General features: G+C 45.5%; 1 protein-coding gene across 2 annotated transcripts in view; it reads right to left on the bottom strand.

The window, feature by feature from the left end:
- Nucleotides 1-20,393: 20,393 nt before the first annotated feature.
- The window catches only part of HUNK (hormonally up-regulated Neu-associated kinase), a 56,969-nt gene continuing 52,326 nt past the window's right edge, over nucleotides 20,394-25,036 (bottom strand). For both annotated transcript variants that reach the window (XM_061453634.1, XM_061453633.1), the window contains exon 10: nucleotides 20,394-23,517. In XM_061453634.1, coding sequence (XP_061309618.1) covers nucleotides 22,871-23,517 — 647 coding nt within the window. In that variant the 3' untranslated portion in view covers nucleotides 20,394-22,870. The remainder of the gene's footprint in view (nucleotides 23,518-25,036) is intronic.

A 25,036-nucleotide genomic window follows, 5' to 3' on the forward strand; every position in this document is an offset into this window, starting at 1 on the left:
TGCACAACACAGAGACTCTTCTGCAAGGAGGCTTTGGGAAGTAAGTCTTTACCAGCATTAACTATTGATAAACAGGGCTGCCTCCAGCCAGGCTCTGGTCATCTGCTCTGGGGCCATCTAAAAGTTTATTGCTCTTGGTCTGGCTGCTGCTGGGAATTGTTGCCCCGTTGCAGGGGTAACTGAGAAGGTGATGTGCCATAGGGTCTGATGGCAATTCGCAAGGAGTGGGCAAGGAGTCACACACCACCAAGCCCTTGTCTTTTTCTTGGAGGGGTTTGGTAGGCAAAAAGGGCTGCAAGCTGGAGCAGTAAATTAATTCAGCCTGGCTCACAGGACCTCAGACAGGTATGCCTCTGTTTCTGGATCCCTTCACAGCAATTCATTCCTTACAGTTGCTTAGGGAAACCCGCTCCCATGAACCAAATGGGAAGAGCAGAACCCCTGTAGGCTCAACACGTAAGCAAGCACCTTGCAGACTGAGGGTTGCCCTAGGACCATCTGGCATTTGGGCCATGGTCCTACTCAGTGCCAACCACAGTGACTCGGCTGAGATGGTTTATATCAGTCTTAGGTCTGGCCCTCAGTCTTTAAACAAGCCTCCCAGTAATTTTAACCAGATCATGGCACATGGCACGTGGCATGTTGCAGGTTTCTCCATTGAGATTTCTCATTTATCCACTACTGCCAAACTAGGAAGGCTCTTTCCAGTTTTATCATGCCATTGGCACCAAGCTGCTCCACTGACAAAACCTCAAATTAGTAGGAACTTGGCCTCTAAAAATAGGATGGTGCAGCATTAGAACCCTCGTCTTCATTTATGATTAAAAAAAAAACCCCAAAGCTAACAATGAATTATTGCCATCCTTCCTCTTCCAAGGAAAAAGTCACCATCATATATAACCAAAAAAAAGGAACCAACGCAGACCAATATTACATGTTCTTGTCAACCGCAAAATTAACAGAAGGTTCAGTTACGTCTATATTATACCTATCAAACTCAGGAAAACATGAGTATATGAAACAAAACCAATAAACAAATAGGAGAACTGAGCCAGAGGCACATACAGACATGATGCACCATGGAAGGATTTTTCACGCTTCGGTGGCAGAAGACATTTGAATTCAAAGATATTTGCCGGGGGCCATGGCTTGCTGGGAAGGCTGAGACCATAGTGCCCTTCAGTTCTCTTTCAAGGCAGCCTGGTGTGCTTGTGGCCATGCAAGGCTAACACAAGTTAGTGAAACAAGTGGCAGCATTTTATAATCCATGCAAACACTGAAACGATTTTTCTAACATATCCTTTGTTGCTGTATTATTGCCGTGGAATCGTTCATGCTAAGGTGGATCTGGACTTACTGCATCATCATTTAGGAAGCCAAGTACATTCATCTGATCACAGGAATTTTTAGTGTCTGAATTCCTTTTTAATGAATGAACTTTGGTTGATAAAGCGAAAGACCAAGGAGATGGGGAGGAAGAATGGCTCAGTCTTTCATCTGCTGTGAAGGTTATTGTGGGACAGCAGAGGAGCCATGGGTGCTGAGCTGTGTGATGCGACAGCCTGCTGAGCCTCTGACAAATGGGATTTGACAAGAGCAATTGACAAAAGCAAGAACCGGTGCCTGAATTTTAAGGACTCTCTGCTTTTTACCCCCTTGCTTTCAGGAAGGCTGTTGTCAGACAGCTGTTTGATGCAAAGCAGACTGATATATTACACAGTCCATGTGGGGATCTGAGGGACACCAATGTATGATCTAGCCCACTCTCTGGCCACCCAACTTCACATGTCACGCACAAGGTGCCCAGCAGCCCTTACCCAGCCTCCTGCCTCTCTTCATTGCTGGTGGGTCATCTCCCGCCTCGGAGGAGCCATGAGGAAAGCTACATGCATTGCATTAACAAACAGGCCCTGCCTGATTTCCCAGTGATACCTGAGGGGAAATTCCCTCTAAACATCTGTAAAACTAATTTAGGCTTTTCCTCCTACTACATAAATGCTCTTTTTTTTTGCAGGGCCTGCAGAAAATAGACACAACTGAATGTGGAGAAGACAGTTTATCACAGTAACCAGAATTAACTCCTTGTTAGCCTGTCCTTCTCCATTTGCTGCAGGCTGTGGTATCCTTGGGAGAGGAACCATCTTCATCGTGGCTATTTGCACAGTACTTAGCATAAATTCCTCATTGGTCCTTGATGAAGTCTTCCAGGCATTCCAGCTACCCACATAATATATTAAAGCAACAAGCAACAAGTAGGTCTCTCACAGGGCTTTAGCTGGGACAGGCACACATTGTTCATTCCTCTAAAATCCTGTCCTCTTTGTTTCCTTCCAAATATTTAAACAAATAGTATTTTCATTTCAGGCTCTTTAACTCTTTCCCACATCTTGTGAGATCTTCCCAAAGAAAAGTGCTAGGATTCACAAATCCTGATGATCCTGGGGATCAGATAGGTGCATGTAGAAGACATACACCCAGAGCTTCATCTGTGCCTCAGGAGCTCTGTAAAATCCTACCTCTGCCTTTGTTTTCCCAGCAGATATTTATGCCCATCCCTGTTTTCACAGCAGATGCAAACAGCAAGCTTGGAAGGGAATCAACACTTGTGGACTACATCCAGCTTCAGGGTTGTTTTGCACACACAGAACTGCACAGAGTAAAAACTAGTCCTATCCTTTCAATTCTGTGGTTTCACCTTGAAATAGCATTTATAGCTTTGCCTTGAAAAATTAGTAGCATAAAACATCATAGCCAGCTGGAGACTGATAGTCATTTCAGTCAAAACACTGGGAACGCAGGATAGGAAGGGATAGGCTGGACAAGGATGCCCAGACCCTCAGTGAACGGCCAAAGCCTTCCTGAGAATTCAGAAAGGCAGAGAGGTCAACCTTCACGTGTGACTGTGCTCAGCATCTATGAAAAACAATGAACATCAGGAGTAGAAAGTCCCAAGCCCGTCACTGCAGTGTGCCACAGGGAGAAAACGAGAGGGGACAGGGAGAAAAGCAAGTTTAGTAAAGCTAGAGAGACAAAGAAAGCCTGGAGGTGCAATTGGTGAGGAAGGAAACGAATTGTGGGCTGCAAAGAGAGCTTGGCTGTGTGGCATCTAGGCTGTCTGGAAGGCCTTGTGCAAAGCCTGTCCATCAATTAGCCTTAGAGTTAGGGTAAGGTTTTGGGTTTAGAGGGGCTGACAGAAGAAGACGGGAGATACAATTAGCACATGGATGGAAAGGGAAGCATGGGTTGACAAGAGAGGTTGACTGTGAGATATTTTTCAACTTGGGAAAAGCCCCTGTCTTGAATTTGATTGTCAGTTAGAACTACATTTGAGAGAAGAAGAAATCAAAGACTTTCAGTTGGAATTAGGATGGAAAAAAAGCTGGCTGTGGATATTACAGGATGGTCAGAGAGCTTGATTATGAGATATTTTTCCTTAAAGCAATATCTAGATGACCTTGTCTGATAGTAAGTCATGTTAACATTAGGTTGGCCAATAACATTGTGGTTGAAAGAGGGAGTGGGCCTGGACATTCAGCTTTCATGTGAATGGAGAAGTGCTGCCCAAGGGAACAGATGGCTACCACGAAAGTTTGGTTTCAAAACTTTTTGTTTGGACTATGTCTGGGTGACCTGTCTAAAGGTCAGCCTTCATGGAGGGTTACAGTTAGGGCTAAGGTTGAGTGGTGGAGGTAGCATGGAAATACAATCATTGAGCGTTACAAGAAAGGTGTTTGTGAGAAATCTTGGCTATGAGATGCTTTTTGTATGAGATATCGGGAGGGCCATGTTCAGAGGCTGTCCCTCAAGTAAGATTAGGGGTAGGGCTAGGGTTGAGGAAGGAAGGCAGCCTGGAGTTGCAGTTGACCTGGGGATGGAAAGGGACTGCTCAGAGGAAGTGTGGTACTAAGAGAACTTGGCTGCGAGTTATTTTTCATTTTGGGCAATGTCTACGGCATCTTGTCCAAATGTTGATCACCAGTTAGTGTTAGGTTTGGGGTTTGGGTTAAGAAAGGGAGATAGCTGAGTTATTGTTGTCTTGGGGTAGAGAAGGCATCTGTTAAAGGGAAGTGTGGGCTGACAAGACAGCTTCGGTGCAAGGTAGATTTTAGGGGCAATGCCTGGGGCTCCTTGTCCATAAGTCATCAGTTAGCATTAGGGTTAGGGCTGAGAGAGGGAGAAATCATGGAGGTACATTTGACGTCAGGATGGAAAGGAAAGTGTGGGTTGCTGAGAGAGCTTGAAAGCAAGATACAGATTGCCTGGTTACCCTCTCCAAAGGTCAGTTATCCATTACTCTTAGGTGAGGTTAAGATTTGGCTTAGGATTCAGTGAGCCTGGAGTTGCTGTTGGAGAAAGACTTAAAGGGGACTGCCAAAGGTAAGGGTGGGCTGAGGGCAAAGCTTGGCTGGGAAACAGGTTTTTTTTGGATGTATCTGCGGGACCTTATCTAGCAATCTGCCTCGCACCAGGGCTGTAGCTGAGAGAAATCGTGGTGCTGCTTTTGGAAAAGGGCCACCTGAGGAAAGTCTTGGGTGCAAGTCAAAGGCAAATAGTTCAGATCCTCCTGTTCAGGTGCTCCTTACTTGCCTGCAGCATGGTCCAGACCCCACACTGAGCAGCTTGTGCAAACCTGGAGTAATTCTGACCCACTTTGGTTCAATCAATTTTTGTTCATATGCAGAAAATAACAGAAAAGGGTAGTGTAAGCTTCAGGATATTTTTTCCTGTTTGACTTTCTCCAGGTGTCCCAAATATAAATTTGTTCCTGTGTGTTGCACAGAGCCCTTGTCTGGATTGCAGGGCTGGTTTGAATATAAGTATTGTTTCTCTAGGTCATGATTCGAGAGTAAAGTTGTAGGAGTTTTATTATCACAGATTGCCCCAGCTGCCAAGTTCTAACCAATTCTATCTAAGATCAGCTCGTTCTGCCTCCCTCCTGCTACAGGCCATCCCTGCATCTAGCCCCTTTGCGGGGCTATTTGTCCCTGTCCCCTCTGACAGCTCACAGGAGAGTTCAGGCCTGGCCTGTGGGACATGGTCATAGGCTCCCAGCATAGCATTGCTGCTGAGAACGAGCCTGGATGCTCAGGGAACCTTGCAAGAAGGTATTCTCCCAGCTGCAGCTTGAGAGATGGCCTCTTCCCTGTCACACTTCCCAGGCCACGTGGAGTGCACTGGTGTGCAACAAAACTGGAAGCTCGAGTCAGGATAGCTGCTGGGAGAAGTGGCTCACCAAATTCATTTATTAGAATGCTACCTACTTAAGCCTTGCTGCTAGCATCCTCTCCATGGGGACAAGTCTCTGAAACTTAGGGAAGAAAGATAGGATGCAGCTCCCCAAGGACACCACACCTGTTTGCAGCTGCTCTCTGCAGAACTTGGCTATCACTTGTAGAGGAGCAGCACAGCGGATGTTTCCAAGTGCTGTTTTTACCCATCCATCTGGCATCTCCACCTTTTGGAAAGAGTTATTCATGTGTAGAGCTTCCAGGCTCCCCTGCAAGCCAGGCTCAAGCATAACATGAAGTCTAAGAGCAGTTCTTACACTGTAAAATGCCGTAAGGCTGCCAGCATGGTTTCCTTTAGCTGGCTTCACCCCACTCCACTGCTCCTGATATCCTTAAATTTTACCTAAATTTTACCTTAAAAAGTGCCAGTTCACATTTTTGCATTTTTGGTTTTGGGTTTTTTCCCTCATAGAAAGGGGAAACAATCCCAATCCAATAAAGCACATGCTAACCTTAAGTTCATGGCTATAACATGTTTTGCTGGACTGGGGCTAATGCAGACTTCTTAGCTAGTCAGTGGCAGCCTTACATCAGTTAGGAGGATGTAGCAGTCCAGTAGGATCTATTTTACAAGCATGGCCTGTTCTAGGTTGCCTTGGGTTTTTACACGATTTGAATAAAAACCACAAAGCTGCTGTATGGCTCCTGTATTTCAGCAGTTTCAGGGCTGTGTCCTCCTGGGCTGAAATACGTGAGGCTGAGGAAACCTGCCAAGACTCTGAGAAGTAGGAAAAACAGGAGAGAAGAGTCCTTAAAACTCTCAGCACCTACTGCACATGCAATTTGTGTCTCTGTTGCATTGTAGAAAGACTAGCTAAATTTTCACGACAGCCAGATATAAATGAGATGCGTCCCCATTTTACACTAAAGAAAAGGAAATCAAAACTGTAAAAGCCCAGTTTTCAAGCCTATGAGGGGCCCAGTACTCCTCTTAGAGATAGTGGGAGCTGCCAGGTTTGTGTCTTTGGAAGCACCATAGGAAACACCTAGTGGGATATACATCCAGCCCAGACCCCCAGGGGGAATGATGACTCAGAGTAAAACCTCTCATGTAGGCATTCCCCACTGTGTTCCCAGCCTGCTGTCCTCACTAGACTACATCAGCTCATCAAGAAATTGCAGGCTGCTCCTCCTCATCAGGGAAACTGTTTCTCAAGTGGAAATCAGAAATGCTATTTTCCTACAGGCACTAGAATTTAGGATTGCTTGTGTTTCCCTCATGATCTCTAGTGGGAAACAATGACAGGAAAAATTACGCCTGACTCATGCCTCTACTGATTCATGCCTGAGGAGCCCCTGTATTGGGAAGAGCCACGCAGATTGTCGGGGAGAGCTGTTATTCAGTGGGTTGAGGAACATCTGCATTTCTCTTCACACTGCCTCCTGGCATTTCATGGGCTGTGGCGCAAGTAAGTATCTAACATGAAGTCATGGGGGGGAATCTAGAAGCCCTTTGCCATGAAGCCACACAGCTGCTGTCAGCGAGGAGCACCTTGGATTTTTCCTAGTCAGAGTACCAAAATTAGTACAATTGGTTGTCATAAGTTAGCAAGCAAGGACCAGTAAGCTACTTCTATTTTTTATAAGAGCGAGTAGTGATAGAACAAGGGGTAATGGCTTTAAACTGAAAGATGGTAAAATTAGATTAGCTATAAGGAAGAACTTTACTCTGAGGGTTGTGAGGCACGGGAAAAGGATGCCCAGAGAAGTTGCAGCTGCCTCATCCCTGGTGGCGTTCAAGGCCAGGTTGGACGGGGCTTTGAGCAACCTGGTCAAAGGCCAGTGTGGGAAGTGTGCCTGCCCATGGCAGGGGGGTTGGAACTGGATGAGCTTTAAGATCCCTTCCAACCTAAACCATTCCGTGGTTCTATGGACTTGCATGAAGCTTTCAGGCCTATCATGTTTCTGTTCCCAAGAGGACAGGAAAGTACCAGGAGTGTAGGACTCTTCACGCTATCCCAAATGAAAGCAATCCTGCTCTTGGGGCAGCTCAAGAGCTTGGCAGATACCAGACCTGCCATCAGCAGATACCAACACATTGCAAGGAGAGATCATACCAGACTAGCTGCTCAGGGACCCTGTGCCCCAGGCTTCTGAGAAAGGAGCTGCAGTCCAAGATTACAGCTCATGCAGGGCCACCTTGATGCTCATAGTGCAGTCCCATTCTATACTGCATACCTGCCATGCTGAACCTGAGTTTCATACTTTCTTCTTGCTCATGCAACCCCAGAACAGCATAGCCTGGCCCATGCATTTGCTCTGCCCTTCACAATCCCTGGTAAACTATGCTCTGAGGACAGAAAATCTTGTAATCTAAATAGGATGAGAAATACAAACAAGACAGGCGGATGCCCCCTCAGGATAGAGGGGCACTGGGATGATTGATGAAGGGAGGGAGCAGGCGTTGATTGTGAAGAAAGGTTTTATGGCAGTTCTTGGCCTAATAGAACTAAAACAGGACAATTTCTTATTCTGAAATCTGTCAGTGCTGCTTTGGGTGACCTTTGGAAAATCAATTCATCTTTGTGCCTCTGGTAAATGGGAATAATACAGCCTTGCTGTCTGGAGAACCCTTGGTAATTCTGAGACGAAAGATGTTTTATTGGTACCAGTATCATCCTTCATTGTCATTAGCATGATAACAGATCTATCACCTAGCAACAGAGCAGCAACTCTCCCTGCTCTGGTTGCCCATGTATTTTTATTGAATTTTGGTTCTCTAGTGGTCCACTTTCATTTGGAGACACTTTACAGGCTGTTACTGCTCTTCTTCCCTTCATGCTGCCTGCTAAAGACAAGCACAGATGCTGTGTCCCAAGCTCCCCCCCGTCCACTTTCATTCTCCCTTTTACCTCTTCCCGCACCCTACCATACATGTAAGTGCTGAGAGAGTGTCACCATCAGCTGACACAACAAGCAGTGTTTCCTTATTTTAGCTAAGGCACACCAGCAGAAGTCTTGAACTTTAAAAGTGAAGCACAGACCTTATGTAACCTTTAAAATACAGTTATTCATCAGATTTGCAAAACTTACAGGGGGAAAAATGGAAATCAGGAAACTTTCTAACATTTTGCGGAAGCCACCATTTTCACAGACATTCCAAACATCAAGAAAAAGACACTCCTACATAAATAACACCAGCCACTGAAGATCAGGAGTCCTGCCAAGTCCTATGATGCCTTTAGACATGTGATAGGAGCAGTTCTTCCACCCTTAGGTGATACACAGACTAACCTAAACCACCAAAATCATTAGCATCAGCAACAAATTGGAGAGAGCATCAAAGGGAAAGACAAGGACAGAAAAAGCATTGTACTTCCTTATCTAAAAATAGATGTTCCTAATACTTATTATCTGTGTAAGCCAGTTTTTATATCATTACTTAAGGGAAGCAGTTAAAAAAAAATCACAAAACAAACACAACCAAAATCTCCAGTGCCTGAGTCTGATCAGAGCCTGAATCCAAGATCACATCTCTCCATTCATGACTGTGGTGAGCCATAAGTTACCTTACCTCCACTGAGGTCAGTGAAGCATCACTGATTTCCTCCAGCTGGGGATTTGGGCTAAAACCACTTTTAGTTATTTTTCTACTTTCTCTCTCTTTTTTTTAAAGTGCCCATCTCTATGATTTGAGGGAGGATGATTCTGTCACTTAAGACTTGAAGGTGCACCAGCTCTGCTTGTACTACAAGATACTTCAAAGGCTGGTATCCCACTGCCCTTTGGGGGTGAGATAGCTGGTAGATTTGGCTTCTCTCCTTGGAAATCACTGCTATAAAGCAGCACTGTCCCCAGGTCATCAGTCTGACACTTCACAGGAGGATAATGTACCAGCGGGATGTTTATTGCCCAGTAAACCCCATGCTGTGTTCCCTTTGGTCGTTGCTGTAAGGCAGGGTGGTTGCTGGCATTCAATGCATATGCAGCTCCTTTCTAAGGGAAGGGACAGGAGGGAGTCTGGATTTCAGATGTTTCTGGGCGCCAGTGCTGTGGGAGAAACCCACCCTTGCTGCCTCAGAAGATGCCTATCAGGAGGAGCACAGATGTTTGCTTATGGAGCTGATGCATCCATCATCCTTATGTTTCCTTTTAGAGAAAACTCCATTAGGACCATTGCTTTTTCCATAGCATTTGTTCTTTTGAATTAGTTTGTTAGGGTTTTTTTTGTTGTTGCTGTTGTTGTTTTGTTTTTTTGTTTTGTTTTGTTTTGTTTTTCCTTTGTGGGGATTTCTTTCTTGAAGGTACTTTGGTCTCATGTGTGAAAAGAAATTATGTTGGTTGTCAGGATCCATCTCCCCAACCTCAGCTTCTCTATACATGCTGCTCATAGCAGCTCTTCTGAGACCTGGCAGTCTTCTCCCCTTTCTCTGTTCCCAAAGAAGTGAGAAAAAAAAAACCTAAACCCAAACCAACAAGAAAACACCAGAGACAAATAAATGTGGAATACACAAAAACTTATTCCCTCTGCCCCTTCCCATTGCCCTCTGTTTGAGAACAGCCGTTTTGAAAAGCCTCCTTGCTGGAAGATGGGCTATTTTTGTACTGCTTATGCAGCAGCACATCGAGGAATAAAGCTGCAGGAGACCAGCCTGTTGAATGGGAGACTGGGCGCACTTGACACGACATTGGTAAAGAAGCAGATTTTACCAGAAGTGTGATACACACGGAGGTACTCAGCCGCCTTCCTCAGTCAGCAGAGACCGGCTGGCTGCTTCCCAGGGCAATCGCAGATCATTCAGGCATGCTCCTCCGCCGCTGACTCAGAGCAGCAGCCTGCCTCTCTCCATTGACTGGGAAGGAAGCTTCACTGCCTAATTTAATGAGCTCAGTGCAGTGCAGGAGTGCCTCAGTCCAGGAGTTGGGAATGCCTCCTGCAGACTGTGCTGGGCAGCATCAGTGCGTGCATCTGGGCTACTGGTCCGATGAGCGACAGAGAAGGCATTAGCTAGATTTGACCTTAGCTCCCTTACCATGGCTGTCAGAAGCATGGCTTTCCCTCACTGGAAAAAAACACCTCCCTAGCACACATTTATAGCCTCACAGCTACTTGGTCCAAGGAATAGCTTGTACAATAAATGCAGACTAGGGAGAAATGTGGAGAAGTTGGGTGCAGGACTTTTAGAACCTGAATTTAAAAAAAAAGAAAAGAAAAAGCCTTGGTGGTTGCTTGGGATTTGAGAAGGATTGAGATGACAAACCTAATAGCCAGCTGAAAGTAGCTGCTTGTGTTTTAAAGAGGGAGGGAGGTAGGCATCACTGCAGGACAAAAAGAGTAGTTGTATGAGCAGAGGGATTAATTAAGCCAAGCCTCCCACTGGAAATCAGTCCCATGGCTGGGGTCTATGGAGTCCGTAGAGGCTTTGACTGAAGCTTTCCATGACTGTAGTGGTCTCAGCAACTACATCCTGAACAAGTACTCTGGCTTCCGTGTTTGCTGAGTGCTACCTGCAGCCCATCCTCTCTGGGGAGACAAGCAATGGCTCCCTCTTCTACTTCCCTGTGTATTTCCATGAAACTTCAAGGAACGATGTGATTTATGCAACTGCTGCGTCGCTGTGAACTGCAGCTGAGCTTGGCCAACAATGCAGAAATGACCAGGGAAGACAGACATACGCACTGAGGGAAAAGAAAACAACTAATATCATTGCAAGCCTGCCTGATCCCACCTACTTGCATGTAAATCAAGTAATAGACACCCACATGAGAGTTATATATTCATGTACAATAATATTCATGTATAGTAAAAATGCATGACTGTAACCCTCAGTTTATATTACTAGTTCTTTTAAAATACTGCGTAGTCAGTAGCTCTATAAAACTCTGAAGGACAGCAGTCGCTCCAATGCATCAACTATTTCTCTTTCAAAGGTGAAAAAAGCTGCACACAGCTGTATCATGTTTCCAGGTCAGTACCTGGGCTAAGCAGTGCTGTCACCATGGTGCTGCCTGGCACTTGAGACTGAGAATGACAAGAGTAATTGCCAGCAATTTGCCTTTCTTGTCCATAATCACCTAAGCACAGAATACAAACCACAATGGTTTTAAGAAACTGATTTTTAAGTTTTCATTTCACATGCCTGAAAGGATTTGAGGTAAGGATGCTCAGTGTAAAATGCTTGTAAAAATTGTTTCCAAGATACCAGCATCTCTTTAAATAGGCTGAGTCTGATCTTCTGTAATTGCTGTATAATCCTATCCTTCTAACATGGGATGCACAGGTAACTAATCAGTTTTGTAATCTGGCTGTGTGCTAGGGATTTGGTGTTCTTCATTCAAAGAGGATTGCAGGTAACTGAATAAAGATGAGACAGAACTCCCTGAAGAGGACACTGCCCATGCAAGCTGCTCTTTTGGCAACCACAATTTGAGAAGCAGAAAATATTCAAAGAAAAGGATGGGCTGGAAAGCAGATGAGTTCACAGAACACACAGATGCGAGGCTCTCCCAGAATACATCTGCAAAGGCAGAGAAAGTGGAGGATATTTGTTTTATGACATCCTTTCTCCCCCATAATGTTTGACCATCCTTAAATCATTCTTATAAGTTCACCCAAATATCCTACAGAACAGGCAGTGAGTGGGCTCAGGTGGATGCCACATCCCCATTTCCTGGATGGATCATTCAGCACATGCATCAGTGAGCACCGCGAGGATTTTCATCCTCTAGAGCTGTCATCCTGTGCCATCTCATCACTTATGCATTTGAAACAGGTGTGGTAGGCAGGGAAGTCTCATCTTCCATGAAATCACTCATTTGGGTTACAGGGAGAATTCTCCATCTCTGCCTAAGCCCCATGCTGCTGCCTCAGCACCTTCCACAGACCTGGAGAGGCTCAGGAGCAACAGCAGTAACACAGAGCAGCAGGTCAGCTGAATCAAATGTGTCTCTCCCCAGTTTTTTACAAGCAAGGAGGCTTTCTGCTTCAGCATCCGATTTCCCCTGCCAAGTCACGATGCCCTGTCTGTGAAGGTACAATTAATCACTATGGAGACAGTTGCACTCTCACCAGTTTGGGCTTAGCGTTTCAGCTGAGCAGTAACCAGCAGGTGCTGGGTGGCTTTGGGGAAAGAGCTTTGTTTTTTCCATGCTGGTGTGCAGTGCCTGAAGGTAAAGAGAGGTGTTTCTATCCCACCTAACAGGTAAGTGTGCAGGCCAAGTCCTTAGGTGGCATTTCCTGAAGCAGAAGAATCCATGACACGGGTCAGGCCCCTGTCACTGGTGGAGGTGGTGGGCATGGGGGCTCATTCATCAGAGGAATGGTTAGATTCAGATTCTGATTCATTTGAAGGGTCTCCCATGCTCCCTTTTCATGCTAGTGGAGGGTTTTAACCTCATGGAAAACTCTGCACTGCGTATGTGAGCCTTGCAATGGCTCACTCAGGGAGTCGTCTCAAAAGCAGATAAATAGGTGGGAGCTGCAGGTAAGCAGGGTCCCAGCATAGGTCTATGGGGCTGTGTGCAGGCAGACCTCAGATTTCCATGTCGGGGCTCCCAGTTGTGCCTGAACCAGAGGTCAGACACACATAACAGCCCAGGCACACAAAACCTGGTAAGTGAAACTGTGCCTTTCAGAAGCTGGGGCATGTCTGGGTGTGCAGCCCCTGGGAAGCAGCATGTCTTCCCTGGTCCTGCCACACAATCTGAAATGCAGGACCACAACCAAGTGAAAACCTGGGCTGGGGATGGAGAACACAGCATTTTGCTGTCATTTAGAGGCACAGTAAGTGTGTTAAATGCTCTAATCATAGCCCCATAGCATCTGCCAGCCCAGCTCTGCACTCAGAAACTGGAGCAGAAGCTTCTCTCATCACTCTACCTCTTGCTGAGTGCAGGAGCAGTGCAGTGGCCAGATGCCACTCTGTCAAGCCCTGCAGAAACATGTCTTGAAGCTGAGGCTCGTATCTCATACCTTAGACATGTGAGTCCTTCTTTGGTGCCTAGGCACAAACTAGGGGACTGCAGCTGTAGGTAGTTTAAAGCCTCCTTCTGGAGAGCAGACCTAAATATGTCACCCTTTTCATTTGGAAAAGAGAGCACAGCTCTGAGAAAAAGAAAATTCAGAGCATCCATGGGATTTGCCAGATCAAAGAGAAACTGCACTAAACTGCTGGCAGCTCCTTGCTGAATTCACACAGGCAGCCCTGTCCCATCGCTGCCCCCTCAGCAAGTCTGTGTGACACTGGACCTGCAGAAGATGGGGAATGACAACCATGGGTAACAACTGCATGGATTTATTCATCAAATGCACTGAGCATTTCAGCAGCCTTGGAGGAGCTGAATCTACAACCTGACAGGCACTCTGTGAAACAGCAGTGATGAATAACTGCAACCGGAGACACCCCAGGATAGCAAGGCAAGCATTTTTTAACAAGGTGCTGCTGATGCTAAACCATCAGCGCAGCTCCACATGAAACTCCCAGGGCAGCTGAAGGCTCATATCCTCACCCAGTCTCAGGGAAAGACAGAGGGGCCACATCCAGATGTATCTGTGGATGAAACATTTAAATTAAATGCTGTGAAAGGGGCTCTTGGGATGTGGCAATATATTGTCCTCTCACTGCACAAGACAATGGGCACTATTCTGGAGCTCTGCTTCTCTCCAGTTCCGTTACTGTAGATGTACAGTAAAACCAGGTGATGTACACTCTGAATAATTGCCCCCTTTCCCTTTGCCAGTGGTTTCTTGATAGGGCACTGAAATACCTGTCCACAGTGCCTCAGCATAGTTTTGGCTACAAGGTGTACTGAATACCTCCCAAAGGAGATGCTGTGAAGCCCACCTTCTCCTGCTTGCATCCAGAGGCACCTAAGCCCTTAGGGACAGATGTGTCTACATGAGACTTAAAGCGGTTCTGCATTACTCTGCCTGAGCTAGGCCTGAGCCAGTCTGCAGGCAGCCCTACCTGGAAGGCACCCTCCGTTTCCGCTATCTGGCTGTTCTTCAGATGTTGCACCAGCCCCCAAAACTGCAGTGGAGATACCCAGCTGAACTGGGTGTTATGGAGCTAGTACTGAAAGGTATCCTGCTTTAGCAGAGAAACCCCAAACGCAGCTGCTGAAAAGGGTATGGCATGCATTTAAAAGCATCAGTTCCAGCTATTTTCCAGGCTCAGGATGTGGAAAGGTCAGAACTAGTTTCAGGTTTGGGAAAAGCACCAGATGCATTCTCATTTTGTCTGAATCCTTGTTCTCAGACTTGGGCCATATATCACTGGTGTTGTGGTAGTCCCAGAAGACCATGGGGCTTGCCTTGTTAAATGTCCCATGAAAATGAAGTTATGCACTCATCAAAACCGGTCTAACAGAGGTCTGTGACAGTAAGAGCCACTGGTGAGACAGGAATTGTCTTTCTTCAATGCCGCAGTCAGCGAACCCTCTGTGGTTTTCTCTATTTCTCTGCACTTTCTACGATTTTTAAAACACTTTTTTGAGGTTGAACTGCTTCATTATGAGGAAAAAATAGTTAAGACCATAAGTAGCCCTACTTCTGCACATGAAATTCTTCTAGCTACAGAGCATCACTCAGGACACGTTGTTTCGGCAGATTTATATTCCTAAACACTTTCACTGCCCAAGCATCAATGTGTTTTCACCTGGGGCTTTGCTCCCAGCCACCTAGCCTAGCTGTAGCGTTGCCTCTGGCAGAGTCTGGAGGCTGCAAAAAGTTTAATAGCAGATTAAAACCATTCAGATTTGCTTGTGAGTGGTTCAGGCCATAAGTGTCAGTGACCTGTCACCGTTCTCACCACAGGCTGATGGAACATGGCTCCATCCCTGGCAATTGCAATGACACTTTTGCACAAGCTTGCCACGTCCTTCTTCTCCCCTTCAGGAGAAACAGAGACTCTCCTGCCTCTGAGGCTATAGAGGTGAAAAAGTGAGTAGATTTTGCTACAAAGCCCGAGGCAGACCCATTGCTGAAGCCAGCATGTGCAGATGGGGGCTCTTTCACATCTGAAATTTGCCTTCACGTTTGAATGAAGAAACAAGCCTTGATTCCTGTTTATGAGCCCGCGAGCCTGGCACCCGAGGCTGCAGTTCTGCAGGACCCTGGACCAGTCACAGGAGCTGCCCTGACTGGTGAGGTGCCAGGCACCCCCGCCCTACCTCTGTGCTCCTGTCCCCTCTCCAATGCAAGAGAGCGTGGGCTCAGGGGAGCTGAAAACCACCCAGCAAATAAGTTAATTATTTTTCAGCTGGGTCAGCTCCTGAAGTCAGTCTTTGTGAAGAGTTGGAAAACCAGCCCCAGGGTGGGAGAGGACAGAAACAGGTCAGCAGAGCTGGAGGAGGGTGCTGCGCTTGAGAAGAAAGGGATGGATGGTTCAGCCGCAGCCTTGGTTTGATGAAGTTCCAGCCATGGGAGAGCTGCTCCTCATCTGCTCCTTGTCTTCCCTCAGCCTGCCCTCTGCTTTCATTTGTCTGAGTTAATAATTAGTGTGTTGACTCTCACAGAAAGCAAAACATGTCCGTCTTTGCTGAGATGGTTTCTGCCATGCTGTTGCTGCACATAACCATAAGCAGAAGCCATGTCCTCCTGCAGTGACTGCCTGATGTGTGGCAGGATGGATGCTTGTTCTCTTTCCCATCCCTCCTCTTCAGAGGTGCTTGACGAAACAGCTGTGTGCACTAAAATGTTGGCTGCAATACCTGTTACACCATTGTTTTCATAAATAAAGGCCAGTTTTGTAGATTGCAATTTTGCCGTGTGTCTAAGCAGCTAAATAAGGTGGTTTGTATTGTTGTTAAGAAGGCAGGCCTTAAACCCCTAAGTAAAAAGCCTGAAATTTTTATCTATAGCTCTGGAGTTCAAAGTAAAATCTAATTAATCCCTAAACTGTGACAAATTGGCAGCCTCTGCAGGGACTGGAAAGTTAAGCACTGATTTAAGACTTTTTCTGTTGAGATAGCAAACTTCTCCATTCAGAAGCCATGCTGTGAAAATGGGACTTTTTCACCCCTCTAAAATTGTGTTGCACTGCCATCTTACTTAATTGCTCTTTGGAAAATGATAGTGAATAAACATGAGAGAGAAGCTTTTGCTGGGGAGTTACAGCAAGTGCCCCGATTAAAATGTTAGGGCAGAATATCCTCCCAGTTTTACAGACGTCATCTCTGTGGTGGCTTCTGCTCACATCACCCTTGAGAGTGGCTTCCCATTTCCCCACTCCCAAAGTGCGATGGTGGCCTTCTGTACCATGTGCTCCAAGGCCTGTGGATGCTGCTTGAGAGGGTTTCCCACCAATGCCACTGGGTGGTGATCCCACACAGCAAGATCACATCAGAAACTCGTCTCATTCTTCAAAACCTTCAACAGTTTCATACCCCACTTTCAGCTCTCACTTAACCACTGAAGGGGGGAGGCTTTGCGAGCTGCCCCCAAAATCCCTTGCTCCTGCGGTGCCAGGGTCTTTGGGGCCAGGTCACTGAGGAATCGAGCTGCTGAAATAACCCAGCCTCCTCTCAAAAATCTGTCCACTGTCGTTTTCCAAAGACCTGTGGTCTGGTCCAATGTGGGTGGCTCTCATGGGGATGGACGGACACTTCCTGGCACAAAGGCCACCCGCAGACCCTTCGAAGGCTTTCTGGGGAAGAGTTTGTACTCAGAGAGCCGCTCAAAGACAGAAGCAGCAAGAACTTGTGAACTTGGAAACTGCGAATCTCTATTCCCCCCCTCAAGCCCTGCGCTCAGAGGTGACAGAAACATTTTAGCTGCACTCAGACACTGTTTTAATAGTGAGAACTGGAAACAGACATCAACCCCCTGTAATTTCCAGTGGCTAATGGGCCAGCATAGTAGACTGAGCCATCTCAGTTTCAGGCCTGCTTAATAACCTGGCACATGGACAAGAGCTTTGCTGCACAACTGCCCAAGTAATTTTGAGGTAAACGCCCCACACATACTGGTATATATTGGATAGCCCCTGCAATAATACTCAGTGTGACATGGGGTGAAAAAGGTATTTCTGTCATGGATCCCAGATCTGTCCATCTGTCCATCCATCCATCCATCCATCCATCCATCCATCCATCCATCCATCACTCCATCTGTCCATCCATCCCTCCATCACTCCATCCATCCATCCATCCATCCATCCATCCATCCATCCATCCATCCATCCATCCATCCATCCACCCATCCATCCACCTCCTGAACAATGCTTGAACCCTCCTGGCTGCCTTCAACCAAAACAGGTCTCAGAAATCTTAACCACAGATTTTGATGAGGATTGGTGACCCGGTAGAGGAAACATCAGCTCAAAGGAGAGCACAGAAAACATGGGTCCAACTCCACATGCGGGCAAGTCAGAAACAAATTGCCTGGGGGCAAGTAGAGATGGAAGGAAAAAAACCCATTTTATCTAACAGCCATCCCTATGCTGTAAGTACAGGACGGTATTTCTGTTTCCTTCTGTGAAACAAAAAGAGGGAAGCTATTTTGAAATAAAGCCTATGGTGGCCTTTTTTTTTTTCTTTGTTTCAGATAGAGTCTGTCTTTTCTGGTTTTAAGAGATACAAGGAATTTGGGGATTTTTACGTTTATATGAGTGCTATTCATACAAACATTCATGAATACATTTCTTTATGATCTGTATCTCAAAAATGCAGTAGTCCTGTTTTTAGATATTAGCCAAAATTTTAAAACCAGTTTAGCACCTCACCCTTAATCAATACCTCTTCTCACTTCTTCTTTCTCGGGTTTTTCAGTGCCCTGGCATAAGCAGGCCAACAGCAGAGATGCTCAGGTGAATACCAAATCCGACTCCAGGCTCTATCCTGATGCTCTTTGTTTCTAACAACAGCTAATTGCCTGTACCTCAACAACAGAAAGCATTGTATTACAGTCTTCTTTTGATACTAAACACTGAAAAGACTCAGACTGATTTTGCCTTTCCTCCCCCGGCTACATCTGCAAGCCATCTTTGTGAATGACAATTACAGGCAATGCAAACATGCCCCAGGAAACACAAGCCAACATACACAGCTTAGGAATCAATGCTTAAGCAGCTCCCTTGATGGAAAACCTCCTGCAAGTAAGACACTCAGTCACTTCTGAGGGAGCACGTTTCTTTCACTCAGAAGCGATGACATGAAGTTGAACCCTCTCCCAGTATTTCCCCATGGTATTCCTACTTGAGACTGCCTGTGATGCAAGTAAGTCACACAACCAGGACACAGGGAGCTTGCAGAAAGGCCATAGGAGTCACACCTATTCATGAATTGGCCACACGGCTAGATTTCTGCATGTGAGTGATTTGTAGCTCTCAGTCCACAGAGCAATAACTTTTTAATAGGAAAAACAGGCCCTAGCGATGTACCCCTCAGCTTTGTTATGCTCCAGGGAAGCTATGTTGAAGGGAAAACAAAAGAGCAAATCAACCATTTGTGACCACTGAGTATTAAAAAAGCAGGGAAGAAGCAGGCAAAATACAAACTATTGCATGCAGACATAGTGTCCGACACTTCTGCTTAATTCTCGATATGCAAGGCCCTTGCACACTTTGGGGTGTTTCAAACACTAATGTTTAAAGCCTTATTACAAATGATCAGATAAAGGGACAGCCTTGGACTGGAGATTTTCCTCCCACGAACTGTGGACAGGGTGTATCTGTGCCACCCTAAAACTCCCTCACCACAAGCAGTAGCCCTAGACCTAAACAACACTCCAAGAGCTTACCCACCAGCCTCCCGCCCTGCCATTGACATCGTGTGCCCAGCAGAAGTACAGCAAAGCTGTTGTGACCACCAAGTCTTTCTTCCCCCTCCATTCCCTCCTTACATACTTTAGCCACATTGCTGGCCTGGGCAGATTTGTGGGGGCTGGCTCTGGGGAGTCGCTGACAAACCATCTTACTGGTGCCCCAGAGACTTAAGGGTCTCCGGCAAACCCAGCCTTTTTGCACCTCTGTGCTAATGGATTTTGTTACAAAGATCAAGAGATGTCAAGCACAAAAGTATGAAAGTAGCTGTTACTTACTTTTATGATTTGCACACCTCAATACTTGGGGATTTTAATATTTATCAGCCCATTTACAGGAGAAGCACAAAGACCAACACCTTTAGCAACAGATGCTGATTGTGTTGTCTCGCTGAATAAATTTCACACCTGTTTTTCCAGGCAGAAGAGGCTGAACAAAATTGCTCCTATCACTATGGAACCTGAATTGCTGTGCAATGATTAGCTTGCAAAACCCTCTTTCAGTCCTTCACAGCTGCTCCATTGACTCCATTGGGTTCTGCATGTAAACAACACCTCAAAAAGACCCCATAAAACCACAGTGCTTCCATCTTGCATCCAAAGCTCAGCAGTGCTCTTTTCCCCAATGCACAACCTGAAGCATAAGGCATATTTTCAGATCAAACAGGTTCATTACAGGCTTAGTGCCAAGCCTACTGCAAACACCAGAAGATGAACTCAGCTGACTTTGGAAGTCTTTGGATCAGCTCTTCTAGGAAACAGATTTGTACAAAGGTAGGAGGAGGAAGAAATTGTACTTCAAAGAATTGTGGAATCAACAACAGAAATACTCCAACTGATGCTGCAAGGCTATCACCAGTTTGCATGGCTGTGCTAAGCTTAGCAAAGGTAGGACAAGTCCCCATGACTTGAAGACATTAAATCCTGAGGTGCTGAAAGCTGATCAGCAGATGCTTTTGTTTATATTGGAGTGACTTCCTATGACTGCCTAAAAGCTGGGGTCTCATCTGAACTGGCTGACCCTGGTCCCTCCCTCGTACCTGGATACAGCTATGCGCTGCTGAGGAGCAATTCATTCCCATCATTTAGGACCTCTGTTTTAAGGTGCAAAGAACTGGAGACACCTATCAGCCTCCACTGGTGAGAGATATCACAGATAATGACCAGAGACTAGATGTACAACTTGCAGAGGGCTAATGCTAAGCAAGGGAAATCCTACCCTTGAGCCTTTTAGCTCACCCAGGATTTATAGGCAAGTCAGCAGCCAGATTTAAAGGGATGGTCTTTGATGGGTGATGGTAAAAGTGCTGGTAATCCTCTTCTTACCTCACCATCTCACTGTTTTTGTACTTAGATTATCCTTGCTACACAGTGACCTGGCAAAAAAAGTCAGCAGTCCATGGCAATCTTGTTCAAAAAGTACATATATTTAATAATAATAACAAATACAGTTTTTTTTCCCCTGGAATTTCCACTACTGTATTTCAGTAAATCCCTTCTATGGTCACTGCACTTTGACTGTACATAGCTACTGTCTAAGCTGGATACACGGTTATGTTTTAGCAGTGTAGTACTCATATATTCTCTATAAATATAATAAAAGGATTCAACATTTCTGTTTTCAGTCTGATTCTTACACATATTTACTGGGTTTTCACAAAAAATACATGTCTCTTTTCTGCCTGCCCCAACCTTTCATTGGGTTCCAAATAAACCTGAGTTTGTAATTCAAGTCAGTATCTGCCATCTGTTCAGGTACACAAGTCCGACGCACACGAAAGACGGGATTCCAGTGGTCCCTGCTTGCTAGCTTTGCAGCACAAACATGTTCTTAGCATGAAAAAAAAGAAAATGCTTTGATGTTTTTAAACAAAAGGAAGAGCTAAAATGGACCCTTGGGATGCACAGTACTGTGGACAAAGAAAAGATTGCATTTTTCAATCTGAAAATTAGTAAAATTATTTCAGGGCTGTCTAATCATATTGGGATTTTTATATATATTGTTTTACAGGTAGCTTAAGTACCCCAGAGGTGGGTTTCCTCACTACAATGAAGAGTACAAGATGCATATGGTCTTCCCTGTACTGAACTGATGGGTGGACTTCAGCGCCGAGGTGAAGTGCCCATCTGCAGAGAGCCCAGAGAAGGGCTCTCTGGGCATTCTGCTCTGCTGGTTTTGCCAGCAAGCACTCAATATACTGAACATCCCAGTTATCTGTTCCGTCACTATTTGGATATGTGTCCAATTTCTTTATTGCAGGTTTTAGTGTAAGGCCTGTGCTATGCTGAGAATCGGGAACACACACTCAACTATGGGCTCTGCTGGGGACCTTCTCCCTGCCTCTGCTGGCCCTCTCCCCCCAGTCTCTGTGTATATTTCTCATTAAACTGGAAGGAAAGCTTCTCAAACAGGGGTAACTCTCACATATGCACAGACACCAAACCAATGGGGCCACAAAATCGTTTGCAAAAATATTGATGAAAATAGGATTTGGATTCCTACCAATGGTCTCAACTCAAAATCCCTACCTTCCAACTCCAAAAAGAAAAACACCTCTGCGGCGTGGGTTTCGAAATGATGTTAAGTGAGTGGGCAGCAGTGGGGCATAAGCAGGCCAGAGCTGCCTGCTTGGGAACCAGATTGGAACAAGCTTTGTTGAGATGTTCTGTGTACACAAACACACACACAACCATGGCACAGACGAAACAAAAGAACAGTCTTTGGCTAAACATTCTAATTTATAGGAAATGCTTTTAAGACAAAAGCAGAACAAAAAAACTGTTGCCAACCTCTCAGATGTATCATTTACTTAGAAAAACAAGACCAGTATGCAAAGATGGTGTCTCTTAGAAAGTTAATCTTCACTGCTCATAACAATACTTTGGTAACCACTGCATTACCAACATTGCAGTATAAAATGGTATCGGTACAGGCTCATGTGTGCTTTATCAGTCTTTTTAGTTCACTGCAGTCTCTCAGAAAAGCTTTCAAGTGTGTCCAATGCTGCCCTGTTGTAACAGGGGCTAATGCAGGCATAGGTGCACCAAGGAACTAGTACAGATGCAAAAATTGGAGGTGACTGGATTGTTTAGACACAGCGTGTTGTGATCTGGATTAGTGTTTGAAGCATCTGCTTGCAGACCCATTGTGTGAAAGGCCTCTAGTGCGGTGAGTTTCCACATGATGCAACTTGGTTTTAAGTAATCATGTTTCTTCTGAGTGACATCATTAAATCATCATTTTCTTCAGGATAAAAATGATTCCACTATTAGCTACTTTAGGTAATTAACAATAAATTCTGCTTTGGCTTCCAATAATACCATTTTTCTGAATGTTTAGATCATTCGTGTCTTTACTCAAGCTTTACTAATTCTGTCTTCTTGGCAGGGCTTGTTAGCAAGTTGACTTTGGACATAGTACCTTGAGTTTTTCCACTCGTCTAGCCATGTGAACAATGCCTATAGTTGTACCCCATACTGTGTAGCACAGGCAAATGGAACATGGACAGTCTTACCACAGATCCTGGATGGGACTGGCATTCATGGCACCACGCAGATAACCTTCATGAATCAAACTGTTAATGCTCGCTGTTCTTCCAATCAACCTTACTGCAACACCAGCTGCATAGCTCTTTCAAGACACGTTTTACTGTAGAGTCAGATGCCAAATGCTAATATTTCTTACCAGCACAAGCAGAGCCCTTTTCTTTCAGGTTTAATATGTAGGACAATGCCTTCCTTACAAGCAGAACTCTGATTTTCCACTCTGAACCACTGTGGTGTATTACACAGTGACAGTAACATGCCTGTGGCTTTCCCTTCTTGCTAAAGGTAAAAAAGGTTAGGTCCCAGAGAACAGCAGTGCAAATCCCAGTACGTCAGACTAACACTGGCCACTGATAGCATCTGCCGCATTGAAGGAAATCTGTGTCGGGCTCATCTGCTGCAGCTGAGGCATCCTCGCTTCCAGTGGCTTGTCGCTTGCCGACTGCATCGTCTGGTTCCTTTTCCGCAGCATTTGTCCGATCCCCATCATGGGGAACCTGCCTCTGCTTTTGACACAGTTAGGGCTGCCCAAGGGGTTGTTGGAAACCAGCTGAGTAGGGGACACTGCTTCTTCCTTCGCTGGATATGCTTTTTCTTCATATGTGAAAGAGACCTGGGTGGGGTGGACAGGGGATGTACTCCCTGGCTGAAAAAGTGGGGACAGTGTCCTTTCACTTGAGCTTTTATAAGGGAAATTCATTGGCGAGCCTAAAATCCTGTACTGATGAGAGGGGGAAACCTGGTCTATTTGGTCCTCTCTGTCAACCGACTCGAAGGAGTGCACAATATTCAGGATGAGAGGGGAGTCCTTTGTCCGGCCCCCGATTCGGCATGGCTCCTGCTGTGGAGACTCCTGCCTCTTGAGGAGCCGAGGAGTTCTGGGGGGTGGCTGCTGGACTTCGAGGTACTCCAGGGAGCTGGAAGTGACACAGCCCGTCTTGGCTGCCAGGGGTTCATGGAAAGGGCTTAAACCACCGCTGGAGTCTGCAAAGCAATCAGAAAAGGAACCAAAGAGCAGATTACATTTAACAGCACTGCCTTCTCTGCCTTACGGCAGACAGCGTCCAACACCACCTTTAACAAATTTGAGAAGAGTGTGACAAATGCACTAGCTGAAACAAATGGTCTTAGGGATATACTCAGAACCCAGTTCCCTGATTCTCATTTGATACTTATGCTGTTGTTTCATGGATAATTTATTTGTCACTTTCCTCAAAGGCAGGCACAGTGCTTAAAGTGAGTAAGACAAGGACATGAAATGGAAAACCACAGACGTCTTCAGCTGTTTGTATTAGTTATACCCTCTAAGGACATGTCTGAGAAATCTCACATTTCTCCTTTCTTAGCACAACTCTGCATGGTTTTTACTGGGCCTGCACACTGTATTCACTGACATACCTAGAGACACAAGGGACAACACTGAGTTAATCCCCAATGTCTCTCCTTCCATTTCGGAACAAAATCTGTTCTTGGTTTCACACATGTAAATATGGAGTAGCTGCACTGGCCAAATTCAGGCTGTTACAGTTGGAACAGATTTGCTGCATCGACTTTAGCAAGTATCTTCCTCCAACAAGGACCAAATATAAACGGAACAATCTTTGCAGGATTCGGCCCAGTAAAACAAAACAGCACGTGGAGAAGATCTGCTCCATTTCTACAGGATGCTGGCATTTGCTTATGCCAAGCTAATCTCAAGAAAACACATTTTGATGCTTTTATCGAAAGCTCTCCAAGGAGCCTGCTTTGCTAGGTTCCCCCTAATTGGAAGAATAGCGGACTGGCAGTTAATCACTGTCCACAAGTTCCCTCGGTCTCAAACCATCTAAAAGAGATATAAAATAGCTTAGGTCTGCCAGCCCTCAGGTCACAGCCACAAATCTCACATGTATCTCTTTTGAAAGGGATGGTCTCAGCAGGGATTGAGACCTGAATGAATGCATGGGAAGAAATCACTCACATTGAGAGTTGTCTGGGAAAAGCAGACCACGTTTAATCTATTTTCTTTCTAAAACTGGTCAAAATTATTTGACCATTCAATTTAAGAAGTATCAAAACACAGTTTCCATAAGCAGAGAAATGCTTTAGCTGAAATTTGAATCATGTTCAGGTTTCAGTTCAAAAAAGCAGGGAGACACCTAACTCGGTTTACCTCCCCCTGGACCTTCCTCCCAAAAGGAACAACAATCTCAACAAAATGAGCACTTTTAAAATGTTTTTTTTAATAGTTCTCACAAAAAAGCATGTCCCATTTCTGACCAGCTCTCAAACTACTGCTACCATGCAGTAGAGGTGCCCGTACTCCCAGACAAACACCATTTTGACATTTTTGCAGGTAGAAAGCATCAAATGATAAATCATGAAGTCATGAGAAGAAGCATGAAACTACAATAACCCACCACACTTCATAACTCACTGACACCGCAGTAAATGTTTTGTTCTCTGCTTTTCCCCATGCTGCTCTGTAGTGATCTTCCCTCATTTAGTTCTTTCATTTAACAGC

Source organism: Pezoporus flaviventris, unplaced genomic scaffold, assembly GCF_033815535.1.
Source record: "Pezoporus flaviventris isolate CSIRO_AGI_PZ_B2104156 unplaced genomic scaffold, CSIRO_AGI_Pfla_v1 ptg000015l, whole genome shotgun sequence".
NCBI lineage: Eukaryota > Metazoa > Chordata > Aves > Psittaciformes > Psittacidae > Pezoporus > Pezoporus flaviventris.